We start from the raw sequence: 13,116 nt of genomic DNA, 5'->3' as shown, positions 1-13,116 counted from the left end.
AGGGTTCCAAGTAACACCCCCAATGAAAGAAAACTCTGAGGCTTGAATTTCCTCAAAGTTCCATTTTATTAGAGATGTCATATTGGCACATCTGGGAAAACCTGAATCTGAAAGCTTCTAGGTTTTCCCCACCCAAAGGAAAGTTCAAGTCCCTGCCCAACACCCACATGTCCATCACATGGTCCAATCAAAGCACCATCCCAACTGGAGATGCCTCCCAGTTCCAGCCGTCCAGGTGCAGGGCAAGATGTCCTTAACTTTCTGAGAAAGGAATGTTATTATGACTATATATCACCCTGGCTCCATACAATCCCCCCTCCCAGTTTCCCACAGTAGTAAATGTGGCAGGCCTGAAGTTCCAACAAAAAAGATGGCTTCCAGGCCTGACAGTCTATCTGTTTGTCAATACTGCTTATCTTTTGTGTTCATAATCATGGTTACAAAATACCAAATACCAGTACCAAAACTGGCATTATGAGGATAAAGAGGTCTGGGCAGACATCTTGTGGAAACCTTCTTGCAGGTTCACTATGAAACAAATGTAAGTAGGGGCATTTTGCAAACTTCTCAGTTCAATCCTGGAAGGTCATTGATCAAGCAAGCCTGAGTGGTGATTTCAGGGGATACCTTTCACACATTTTTAAAAATCCCTTTAGCTCTCCCATGGAAATCTTAACCATCAATACTAGGTATTACTTGCAATGATATTTGCATCACAGTGATAAGTATATAAGTAACAGATTTGACCAAATGCTTCAATTGTGAATCCATTAGAAATGTGGCTACTTATTGCAAAATTGACTCAAAACTCAAAAGATCATTCAATTGCTGTTTTATTTTTCAGATATGATTCTTGATCAACAAGTAGGGTCCGGACAGCTCAGTGAGGATGTTCGCCACAGAGTCCACGAGGCGTTACTCAAACAGCATCATCATCAGAACCAAAAGAAATTAAGCAATAGGATCCCAATAGTCAGGTCCTTTGCTGACATTGGCAAGAAACAGTCTGAGCCCCATTCCATGGACAAAAATGGTAAAGTGTCATGTTAATTAAGTAATAGTTACTGTAGCTTTGATATAATGGATATGCCGACATTTTGATTTTAAATGGCATTTCAGTCTTCTTGTCCAACATGTGCATTTCCTCAGTTTCCCTTCCCTAACTGTGGGGATTGGAGTTATAAGGGATGGTAGCAAATATTTGACAGTGGATCTGAAATTATAGAGTAGGACACCTCACAAAAGGAAACAATTTACAGGCAATCAGGAAGGGAAAGCGTACGTTTTTGGTACTGATGTGCAGGAGCTTAACTGGCTTCTTTATTTAACTAGTTGTTTTTACAGAAAGATATATTCAGCAGTTGCTGTATACCTCGTTGATTTTACTGAATGGATTTAAATAACATTTATACATTCCTAAGGGTACTTCCATCAATTTAGAGCTTGAGATAAAGTGAGAAGAGAGTTATAAAAGAAATAAAAAGCAATCATTTTAAAGGGGTTATGTAAGTGTGTCTGTTGTCATTCCATTTCCTAAACAATTATGAGTTGCTAAGATTAAGATGAGAAAAATGATATTTTCAGAACAAAGCAAGCCAATTATCCTGATTTCAGGAGACCTAAGCAATACATTTTATAAAATCCCTTACAAAAAAGATTTTGCAAATTAGTCATCCTTTGTCTTGAAATAAAACCTTTAACGAAGTCTGATTTCTTTGAGCCTATTTCAGGTAAGCAGGTTCAGAACTGTACCATATATGTCTTAAGCATTTCCCCCAGGGGTGAAATCCATTTTTTCCCCTACCGGTTCTGTGGGTGTGGCTTGGTGGATGTGGCAGGGAAAGGATACTGCAAAATCTCCATTCCTTCCCCTCCTGGGGGAAGGATATTGCAAAATCTCCATTCCCACCCCACTCTGGGGCCAGCCAGAGGTATTTGCTGGTTCTCCAAACTACTCAAAATTTCCGCTACCAGTTCTCCAGAATCTGTTAGAACCTGCTGGATTTCATCCCTTATTTCCCCCCTAAATTGATGCCCTGCACCTGTGCTAGAATACAATTCCATACTTAACTTGCTCATTGATTGCTCCTTAGGAACGATACAAACTCTGGATCAATATATTTGAACAGTACCAATTTATTTTGACTCATTTTCCAGTGACAATGATGCATATTAGTAAATTAACATTGATGCAATTACATTCTGTTAACATTTAATGAGTTCTATTAACAACCTATTAACAACAAGGATTTGAGTTGTTATATTCAAGTGCAAATTGTAACACAGGTCAACAGATTATTGTCATGATTTTAATGACCAATATCTCACAACATTGGCCATTAAATAAGCAATATTTTTGACTGAGTCACAAGAAATTTGATAATTCCCTGGGTAATCACATCGATGGATTACAGATTAATTTTTTTTCTTTAATTTGATTTATATGCCGCCCTTCTCCGGAGACTCAGGGCGGCTTACAATACGTTAAGCAATAGCCTTCATACTTTTGTATATTTATACAAAGTCAGCTTATTGCCCCCACAAACTGGGTCCTCAATTTACCCACCTTAGAAAGGATGGAAGGCTGAGTCGACCTTGAGCCTGGGGAGAATTGAACTCTCAGTAATTGCAGGCAGCTGGATGTTAAATGCTGCCTTAGGAGGCATTAGCCTCCTAAATTAAATTACAGATTACTCTAATCTTGCTAGGGTAGAGTTACGGTCTACGCAATGTAAATGAGAAGTATGTCTTCTACATCCACTTTGAATATTTTCAAGGAATTCTTACTTTGAACACTTAGCAATACATTCACCCTTTAAACAGCATCACATGTGATAAATCTTTTTTGAAGTAAAAGTGTTAGGGATATTAAATCTCTGTCATTGCATCTTGTTTATTATTACTACGTTGCTGCTTAATTTGAGCATTGTTTACACACAGTGCATCATCTGGCTCTGGCTTATATTAATGAAGTCAGTAGATGGAGCTTTTTATGACCAGATGCTAGGTAAAGGAGGAACCTCTCATAAATTTTCTTGAATTCATTTAAATTGGACAATCAAAGCCCAGATTGTTTATAATGGTACTGGAGGTAGCAGAGGCAAACTTAACAAGGGCAAAGATGCAATTCCCTTATACAGAACTATGTGTGAATGGATATAGCAGCACATTTTGTATTTGGTGAAATCAGTTGTGGGAAGTGGGATTATGTGAGGTAATGAAGGCAGGACTACACAAATAAAGCTATATTTGAGAGAACCCCTCTCCAAAGAAATCAAACAGTATTTCATAAATATATTTTCTTTCTAGAGAGGTATTTATATGGGGTAACCTATAGTTGCCTATTATATATTCCATATTTAGCAAAATTCCTTAGTCTTTATCTATTCACCCATGGCAACTCAAGGCGGCTGAGCTGACAGTATTTTCTCTGGAAAAGCCAACTTGGGGAATGGGTAACTTGCATTAACCAATACTATCTTTTCTACTGCAGATGAAAGAATTGCATTTATAAAACCAGGTCCCTAGGTTCCTAATAACCCTTTCCATGATATCCTACTGTGTTTCCCCAAAAATAAGATCCTGTCTTATATTTTTTTTTTTTAACCTTGAAATAAGCACTTGGCCTTATTGCCATGCGCTCAAAAGCCCAATTGGGCTTATTATCAGGGGATGTCTTATTTTGGGGGAAACAGGGTAATTACTAAGGACATGTATGATTTTCTTTTCTGAATGGACTGTATCTTGAGGGAGCCAAACTTTATTTATTTACGTTTTTATTTATCAGATAAACAAATCTTTTAAATTTAATATCAAATTTATCAATAAAATATCAGATTTATCTGTAAAATATCCCTATTTGTTTATTATATGTAAAAGATCGTGTGATCGTTTGTTTCCTGCAACTTCAGTAGGAATAGGTATTTCTTTAAAGTTTCTTTTGTAGTTACATATTTATTTTACTTATATATAAATAATGTCCTCCCCTGTGGATAGTAGGTTTTACATTACGGGCTTTGTTATTGGTTATTGTTATTGATAATGGAAGTGAGGATAGAAAAATAGTGAACAAGAATAACAGACCATCAAAATTCCAACATTTTTGATTAAGATGACAAGTCTTAATGTAACATTGTCATCTTCAGCCCTGCCTTCAGTTTCCATGGTTCTGGGAGGCTATATGAGATTACGATATGCCACTGACATATTTAGATTGCCCTACCAGAATTTTGTAGGTCTTTTGCTGTAAGTTCCAACAAAGGTGTAATCAATGCATGGAATATTCTTGTTTGAATACTGCTAGAGGAAAATTCTATATTATTTAGCAGTTCTAGTTGGTATTCCTTAAAATTTAGGTGTTCCTGGCTTCAAAATTTCCACAGCCTGGTCACTTTTTCTTATTTTCTCACTTGTTCCCCTCTGTTCATCCTTTTCACTTTTACTATTTCTTTTCACAGAAATGTTAACGTATTACTATTTTGGAATAAATATTGCATCATTCTTAAACCATTCCCACTTCATATCATATCTTTCTTTCACCAGAGGTGTTTCCCTATTCATGAATAATAGTGCACGATCTAAACCAGAGTTTTTCAAACTGTGTTCATGGAACCTTGCTGTTCTGTGTGAACTTGGTAGGAGGGTTCTTTGAGAGATTAAGGACAAGAAAAAAAAAATAGTTCACTAGCATGTGGCAGGTTTTTTTTTTAATCACTAGAGGTTTGCCTCTTGATCAAGATTTCCTGAATATATGTTTTTTTTCTAACTAACAGATTTCGCAGTCAGTGAAAGTTTGACAATCTCTGATCTAAACTCTGCTGTTGTGCATGATCATCTCCATGTTCTTTATTTTGCTATATCTTTATTGTATCTGTCTCTAACAGGCTCATCCCATCTTTGTCCTCCTTCATCTCTAACCTTTGGGTTCTGTAAACTCCTTGAAGGTCCAGAGGTAGTGTACTATAAATCTATCTTGCATGAACCTTAGGTCAAATTCAGATATTCACTCTTCACATCAGTCTTTTTTTAGCATAATGTGTCTTCATGATTAATCTAGGCAATCACTTTCAAGGTCTTCATGGCCTTTTTGCAAAAAGGTATCAGATTTTTTAAAATGGCTATTCCATTCTAGCCAGGATAATTTTCTTTCGTAAATGGTCTTAATATTTTTCTAATCTGAAAAGTATAAATTTGAAATGGATTGTGCTGTCAGAAATATTTTATCTGTCATTTTATTTATACATACATACATACATACACATACATACATGTATAATAAAATAAAATTGGGAAAAAGATTGAATGAAAATGTAGAGTGGACTTGGACAATGAATATCTTTAGTTTAGCACTAAAACCTGTGTAGATTTTTTTTTTTAAAATAATGATTTCCCTCCCAATATTTCTGGGATCATAGTTGAATGAGTGCACTGCATTCAAACTTCCTACATGCCCCTTCCCCCCCCCCCAAACTATAGTTCCCATAAACTCCTTGGGAGAATGAATGATGACTGAAGAGTTCAGTGCTTCAATCCTAAACACTCCTGGTATGAATAAACTCTATGCAATTTTGTAAGGAAATATGCATCTTATTGCAATATAGAGATGCCTTCTAACAGCAATCCTGGGAAAATGTATTTATTGCAATAGCAATAGTCATCTTTCATTTGATTCATATTTTACACATTACTTGATCAGGTACATGTGTTATAGTTGGGATTAGAGTGTATGTGATTCAATCCCTCCCTTTGCCCCTTTGCCAGGAATTGAATTCTTAAGTTTTATGTAGCGCACTTTATCAAGCTATATAGGGCGCTTAGCTTCCTGAGCTATATGGATCTGTTTTCAGGATTTGCAGGAAGGGAGATATATGGATAAGCTATGAAGAAATAGCTTTCCTTATTTGAACTCTCAGAGTAGAGAGATAGAGTTGTTACCTTATGTCATGCTTTTGTATTCAATGTCCCATGACATCGTCACCCAAGAAGGGTGACTATTTCAATTATTTTATTTTATTTTATTTTTTATTTTTTTATTTTAATCCCGCCTTTATTATTTTTATAAAGAACTCAAGGCAGCAATGCATATCTAATACTCTTTCCTCTGCTTGTTTTCTTCCAGGAGGCATTAAACAACCAATTTCACATTCACTATTTAAATACAAGTTGAGTCATGAGTTTTAGTAAATCAATAAAGTAATGGCTTTAGCAAACTTTTATAATGTGCTGCATATTGCAAATAGACTAAACGTTTTTATTCAGTTGGCCCTCATTATTTTCAGTAAGTTACGATCAAGAAAATGTATTACTTATATATGTAGTAATCGGCTGTACTTTGCAACATGAAATGTTTTGTATATAAGTATGATGTATGTGAATCTTTCATTTAAATGTCTCTTCATTAGAAGGCCCTTTCAGGTAGTAGCACCTAGCAAATCTTCAACTAATTTGAAAAAACTAAGTAGCATTTGCCCTGATTATTATTTGAATGTGAGACTAGACTGGGAAATCCAGAACTATAGACTGATATTTTTAAAATTATTATTTATCTACTGTTACCAAGCAAACTGCAACCCATTATCTGAGGTTCACTGGACTCAAGCTGACTCAAGGGAGAATTTACTTTTTATCTCAATTGACTGTTTTATAACAACAATACAGAAAAGTGTTAGTATTCTGTAATAACAATTTTTTCCAGCAGGTCAGATTGTTTCCCCACAGTCTGCACCAACTATTGAAACCAAAAATGACGTCAGCCGAGAAAACAGCACTGTTGACTTTAGTAAGGTAAGACTGTAACGTGAATCTTTGAATGGTAAGAGTACAGCTTCGTTCTGGCAATAAAGCATGTTTCATTTCAGTGTAATAAATTATAGCTGGCTGTTGTCTCATACTACATGCATTTTATGTAAATAAACGGAGGGGGATATATTTTACCATTTAAAACAAATGAACCTTTTTTTTAAAAAAAAATTGGTTTATTTCATTCCATATCACTGTGAAGACATCATTAAACTTTAGAAGAGATGAAAGCTATGTTTCAATATCTGAGCCAAAAGATCTTTGAAATGATGTGATAGCATTCTCAAGCATTTCCCATCTCTGAAAATGAAACATGGGAACAATATATTTAAGGCTTAATGCAGTAGAGTTCTGATTGATTGATTGATTGACTCACTCATCTTTTCCTTATTGTCACTACAATATTAAGGTATAAAAATTGCTCTGTGTGATTTCAACCGTGAAGGAGCCAGTTAATTTCTGTTTGGCAAGAAAATCCTGGAAGTCCCTTAATAAAAGCTCTACAGCAGAGGTGTCCAACCTTGGTAACTTTAAGACCTGTGGACTTCAACTCCCAGAATTCCTTAGCCACCCTTGCTGGCTGGGGAATTAAAATCCACAAGCCTTAAAGTTCTCCAGGCAGAAGAAGAAACCTAAGGGACTGGTTTGGACAAAACTCAGCAGCACTTTTTCATGTGGCTGTTGACAAAAATAGGATTGCCAACATGATCACCAACGTCCAATGACGGATATGGCACAAGAAGAAGACTTAAAGTTGCCAAGGTTGGACACTCTTCTCTATAGTAAATTTTAACACATTGAACTTCCTGAATATTTTGTTCATTGACAGCTGTTGACTATTAATAAACTATCAATCCATAACATAAAGCCCCTGCATTGCATACATGAGGACTTGACTCAATTTAGCCATTCCTAAGGAAAGCTGGAAAAGATTTTGCTTGAAATTCAGAAGAGCTATTTATCAGTATTTAAAAACTTATTATATATATTATATATATAATATATAATATATTATAATATATAATGTATAATATATATATATTATATTATATATATAAGGGATGCCGTGGCTCAGTGGCTAAAATGCTGAGTTTGTCGATCGAAAAGTTGGCAGTTCAGCAGTTCAAATCCCTAGTGCCACGTAACAGGGTGAACTCCCATTACTTGTCCCAGCTTCTGCCAACCTAGCAGTTTGAAAGCATGTAAAAAATGCAAGTAGAAAAATAGGGACCACCTATGGTGGGAAGGTAACAGCATTCCATGAGCCTTTGGCATTTAAACATGCTGGCCACATGACCATGGAGATGTCTTCGGACACTGCTGGCTCTTTGGCTTTGAAATGGAGATGAGCACTGCCCCCTAGAGTAGGGAACAACTAGCACATATATGCAAGGGGAACCTTTACATTTACCTTTTACAAACTTATTTATAAGCTAAGGAAAGAGAACCATAATCTGACTTGCTGGTAAAGAAATGTTGCCACTAATTTGTATGTCAATGCTTAATTCAGGATTTGAAGAACAGAGCCAAAGAACTATAACATTAAGGGAGATGCCAGCATGGCAGCACACTTTGATGAAAGTTTATTAAATTGTCCCACAATTTAATACTCACAGCACAAGGGGATCTGTCCCAATCAGATGAGCCCAAATGGTGAGGATGGTCTCTGGAGTTTGAATCACAAAGGAGATGCTTTCATTGGCCAAGTTTTATAGCCTTGCAATCTCTCTTTCTCCTTCCATCCCAGAGTTGCTTAGGTTAGGCATCAGCAAAGGAAGGTTAGATATTAATGAAGATTAAGTATCCAGCAGGTACTGGGCCCCTGCTATGACAAAAGAGAGAAATAATTATTTGACTGAGGTTAGAGCAAAACGTTCTGTTATGTCACAATTTGCAAGAGTAAATAGGAAGAGCTAGTTTGTCTAAGCACCCTCTCTCTTTCAGGTGTTAATTGAAAAATGCAATAACAGGGCAATAAGTTCCATGTGCTTTTTCCTTTCTAATTTCTGCCAAGTTTTTACCCCTAAAGTCGCCTTTTCTAAAGGCGTAATTAGACCAGCCAAGAAGATGTCCCCCACCCCCCAGATTATCACATAATTTACATACTTAGACTGTTTCCAGTAAAATATATCCCATATATTTAGCTAGAGCCAAACAATTGTTTCTGTGTTTCATTTTCAGAGTATTTGTGGAGATAGCCTCCTGTTAAATTAGAAAATTGAGAAAGAATCTTCTGCTGACTTAACGTTCAGATTTATATTGGTTCTAATATACTGTGTGACATTTACCCTTTGGCAATATTAAAACCATTTTTAATCATGTACAAAATCTGCGGTTTTGTGATCAAGTTGCAATACTTCATTGCTCGCTGTAAATTGTGACAAGCAGCATGGCTATCCAAAGGAACTGAAGGGGAAAACATGGATTTATTGGGGAAATTATATAACCAATCTGTAGTTAAAAATTGCCTAAAGGGTGTTGTGTCACCAAATCATGGTTGTATTAGGCTTTGGTTCGACAAACCTCTAGCCACGGTAGTTGGCCTCAGTTGAACCAAGTGGGGCTTGGTGAGGATTAAAGAGGGTATCTTTAACTGAGTTTCTCTTCTAAGGGAATTGATGCCAACAGTGCCTTGACTTGTTGTTGAATGTGACATCCAGTCAGTGTGGCTGAGCCAGTTCTAGTTATGTGCTTGCTCCATCTGGTGCCAGGCAGAATATGAGAAGCAGCCTTTTGAACCAGCTGAAGTCTGTTAATTGTGCGTGCAGGGACTAGGAGACCAGCAAAAAGGGCATAACAGTAGTCTATTTGGGATGAAACAGAGAAATGAAAAAGGACACCTTCATCAGGAAGAAAGAGAGAGAGAGGTGAGGACTCACTCTGGCTATCTTTCTATGGTGATTGCAAGCAGCATCTCTTGCTAAATGTTAGTACCAGTTCAATGCTGTGTTTTGTCAGTGCAGTTGGCAGAAATTCCAGATGTTCTAGAATAGCCTTCCTTGTTCTGGCTCTCCCTGGACCATGCATCTTCCTCCCAGAAGTGAACATGCTTCTTCCTGAGGAAGATAGGATGTAGTCCAACCTTTACAGAGGGTACCAGGATGGGGAAAGCTGCTCTAGATGCATGTATTGAACATTTTAAACATCAATAGCCCTGCCACCCTTCATTTCATCTGAAGATTGTCCTCATAACCTTCAAATATAAAAAGTATTTTTTTAAAGAAATGGAAGGTATAAATTTATTTCATACACACGCAAATCCAGAAAAACAAAATCATTTTCCCAGCAAAAACTATTTTTAATATTACCATAGTAGTACAATTCTGTATAGGAATTTCCATTGAATTCAATGAAGCTTACTATCAGGTAAGTTGATACAGAACTATAGCGTAGAATAAACTCACTAAAATCAGATCCAAATAGGAAGTGCCCTGAGAGGCATTGTATTCATCTGTACTGTCAGCATAATAGAAGTACCCAAAACTGTAGCTTTTTTTCCTCAACCTTGCCTGGTCCTGGAAGCTAAGCAGGTTCAGGCCTGGGTGATATTTGGGTGGCTCAGTGGCTAAGACACTGAGCTTGTCGATCGAAAGGTCGGCAGTTCAGCGGTTTGAATCCCTAGTGCCGCATAATGGGGTGAGTTCCTGTTATTTGTCCCAGCTTCTGCCAACCTAGCAGTTCGAAAGCACATAAAAAATGCAAGTAGAAAAATAGGGACCAACTTTGGTGGGAAGGTAACAGTGTTCCGTGCGCCTTTGCCGTTTAGTCATGCCAGCCACATGACCACAGAGATGTCTTTGGATAGCCCTGGCTCTTTGACTTTGAAATGGAGATGAACACCGCCCCCTAGAGTCGGGAACGACTAGCACATCTATGCGAGGGGAACCTTTACTTTTACTATCAGAAAACTCTATGGTGGTGGGCATCCCAGAAGAAAGAGGCGGTGAACGACTTCCATATTGTAGTCAAGGAAACTGCATGTGTGTGTCCATTAAATCACCAGGAGTTGAGGTAAACATAAACACGTACCATAAACTGTACAGATTCATATTGCAAAATAGGAAACAGTAATGGCTCTTTTCTGAATATAGTTGTCTTAGTTTGATTGGTGATGCATCAGAAATGGGCATCAGATTAAGAAAACCCACATTCAGATCTCCCCTCAGTTGTGTAGTATGGCAGCTTACTCGAGCTTGTTAGTGGGTATGCTCCTGTAGGTTTTCTAAACCCTGCTTTTTTGAGCTAGCCATAGAGCGAGTTCTCATACAAGGGGTATGAGATTTCAGCAATTTCAGTGATTATTTTCTGTGATATTGCACGGGAAGGTCAAAGTATTGTGGTACATTTTATAAGGTTTCGTGATATAATAAGATTTGGGTTGATACTTTTTAAAAAGTTCATAGAGCCTTGTGTAAGATTATACAGTGGTGCTCAAGACCCCAAAAGTTTGTCAATCCCTGGCTGAGAGATGGTATTTTTAATAGAAGGGAACATATATAGCTCAGGGTTAAATTATGGAATCCTTGATTTTCTCGAAGTTTGGTTGTTCAGGGAAGACTAAATTCAGAGAGAACCAAGGTCTCCACATGGCATTTTGTGGGAAAAACCACAGTGGCCTAGTATACATAGAGTGCTAAATAAAACACAATATATCTTCTTAGGACTTAACCTTACCTATAAGAAACCAGGATCAGTGTTTCTTTTTCTCAGTCTAATTTACTTAAGCTGCTTTTTATGAAGAAAATATTAGGAGAGAGGAGGAGCAATGCTTAGAGTTGCCTCAAAATCTTTGGAGGCCAGGAAGGAATGAAAGACAAACAGATTGCTGCCAACGACAAGCAAGTAAACATACTAAATGAATGAATCATGAGTAGAGTCCTCTGGAATTCAGAAAAAAATAATGCAAATCTCCATAAAACAGTGTCTCGTGTGATATTATCCCTTTCAATTGGCAGAACAATTTTTGCAGCAGCCAAAGCTTAACTAATGGAAGATACTGTAAGAAGCATTATTTGGCATTCTATCTGCTTTTTCATGCTTCACCCCCTCCCTCATTTGTGCTTGAAAAGTCACCTTACAGCCTGAGAATTAATGGACCCAAGGTTTCTCTCTTGTCATTATGAACCTCTAGCCTGATCTGCAGGATTACCTGACAACATGATCATAACTCCAATTCATGGATTGTCAAGATCGAGGTCACTTGCTGGCCAATTATTTCTAGATGTGGTGAACAATGTGTTGCAAATTAATTGATTTTTTTTAATATCAAAAACTGCCAGGAGACATTGCAGAGTGCATTAAGTGACCTCTACTGTTTCATTGGACAATCTATTTGATGGCAACAATTGATTAACCGAGTTAGAGTTGTGCAGAATACTTGCTCTGTAAATTCCCAGCCCTTTGGGTTTATTTGGCTTGAGCAGGTGCCCTAAGCCATGTTGATAATCAGTGGAAATGAGATTGGGGACGAGAGAAAGGGCAGTTTGTCTGCACACAAAAGCACCCCACTAAAAAATCTTGGCTTGGGCTTCCTCTTTGCTGCATTGTATGAGGGCTCAATTACGATCCTGCCATCAAAAGTAACTCAAATCCTTCCAAGCATGTGCATATGCTTTCTCCCATCTGTGAAGTAGTCCTCCCTTAAAAGAACTATTCCATTTCAAGCAATCAGTGATAATTTCTCGGTACCGGATAAATATGTAGATTTAAATTATTATTCCACAAGAAATATGTAAATAAGATGGCAAAACAGCGAAAAAAAGAACTCTGGGCTTAATTTTTGGAGATGTTAAAAGTTTTGAAAATGATTTCATAACACAGACAACGCCATGGCGCTTAAATTCTGTCCATGTGCCAGAGCCATTTGCAAGAAAACAACTTTGTAAACACTATTGAAGACACACTGCACACTGCTACTGACAGATGGCTGCGAGATAGACATTAAAATGGTCACTTTAACAGTTTATATTGGATTTGGTCACTGTTTTTGTGTTTAGATTGGTAATGGGAAAGCAAATGGGAGAGAAATGCAGTAATTTGAAATTCTCAGAATATGAAGCTGTGATATCAATTTGAACATGTTGTTTTGTGAATTACTCTTCATAACATTTAGAAAGGTATTATGGGGAGAACACAAATAAAATATGTTTGTGAACACCAGACAGTTAACTGTTAACATAAAGTAAATGACACAAATCAGAGAGAAAAAAAAAGAATACTTTTCAATAATTTGACGAATAGAGTAGCAAGTCGGAACCATTTCTTCATGTGGATCTTTGCATTGTCAGTTTCAAAGATGACCCTAAAAGCTTCTTGGAA

At 37.0% G+C, this 13,116-nt stretch overlaps 1 protein-coding gene across 4 annotated transcripts in view; it reads left to right on the top strand.

Annotated features, from left to right (window-relative positions):
* Positions 1-844: 844 nt before the first annotated feature.
* SLC4A10 (solute carrier family 4 member 10) overlaps positions 845-13,116 on the top strand; it is a 59,611-nt gene continuing 47,339 nt past the window's right edge. The window contains exons 1-3 of one of the 4 annotated variants that reach the window (XM_070956972.1): positions 845-1,033; positions 6,698-6,783; positions 9,567-9,665. In XM_070956972.1, the coding sequence (XP_070813073.1) occupies positions 847-1,033; positions 6,698-6,783; positions 9,567-9,665 (372 nt within the window). In that variant the 5' untranslated portion in view covers positions 845-846. Of the gene's footprint in view, positions 1,034-6,694; positions 6,784-9,566; positions 9,666-13,116 lie in introns of all 4 variants that reach the window. The other 3 variants (XM_070956971.1, XM_070956974.1, XM_070956973.1) reach the window with 3 other exon arrangements.

The sequence above is a fragment of the Pituophis catenifer genome, unplaced genomic scaffold, assembly GCF_029215685.1.
Source record: "Pituophis catenifer annectens isolate HBS135680 unplaced genomic scaffold, rPitCat1.0.hap2 SCAF_1, whole genome shotgun sequence".
Taxonomy (NCBI): domain Eukaryota; kingdom Metazoa; phylum Chordata; class Lepidosauria; order Squamata; family Colubridae; genus Pituophis; species Pituophis catenifer.
This window is presented reverse-complemented; position numbering and strand designations above follow the sequence as displayed.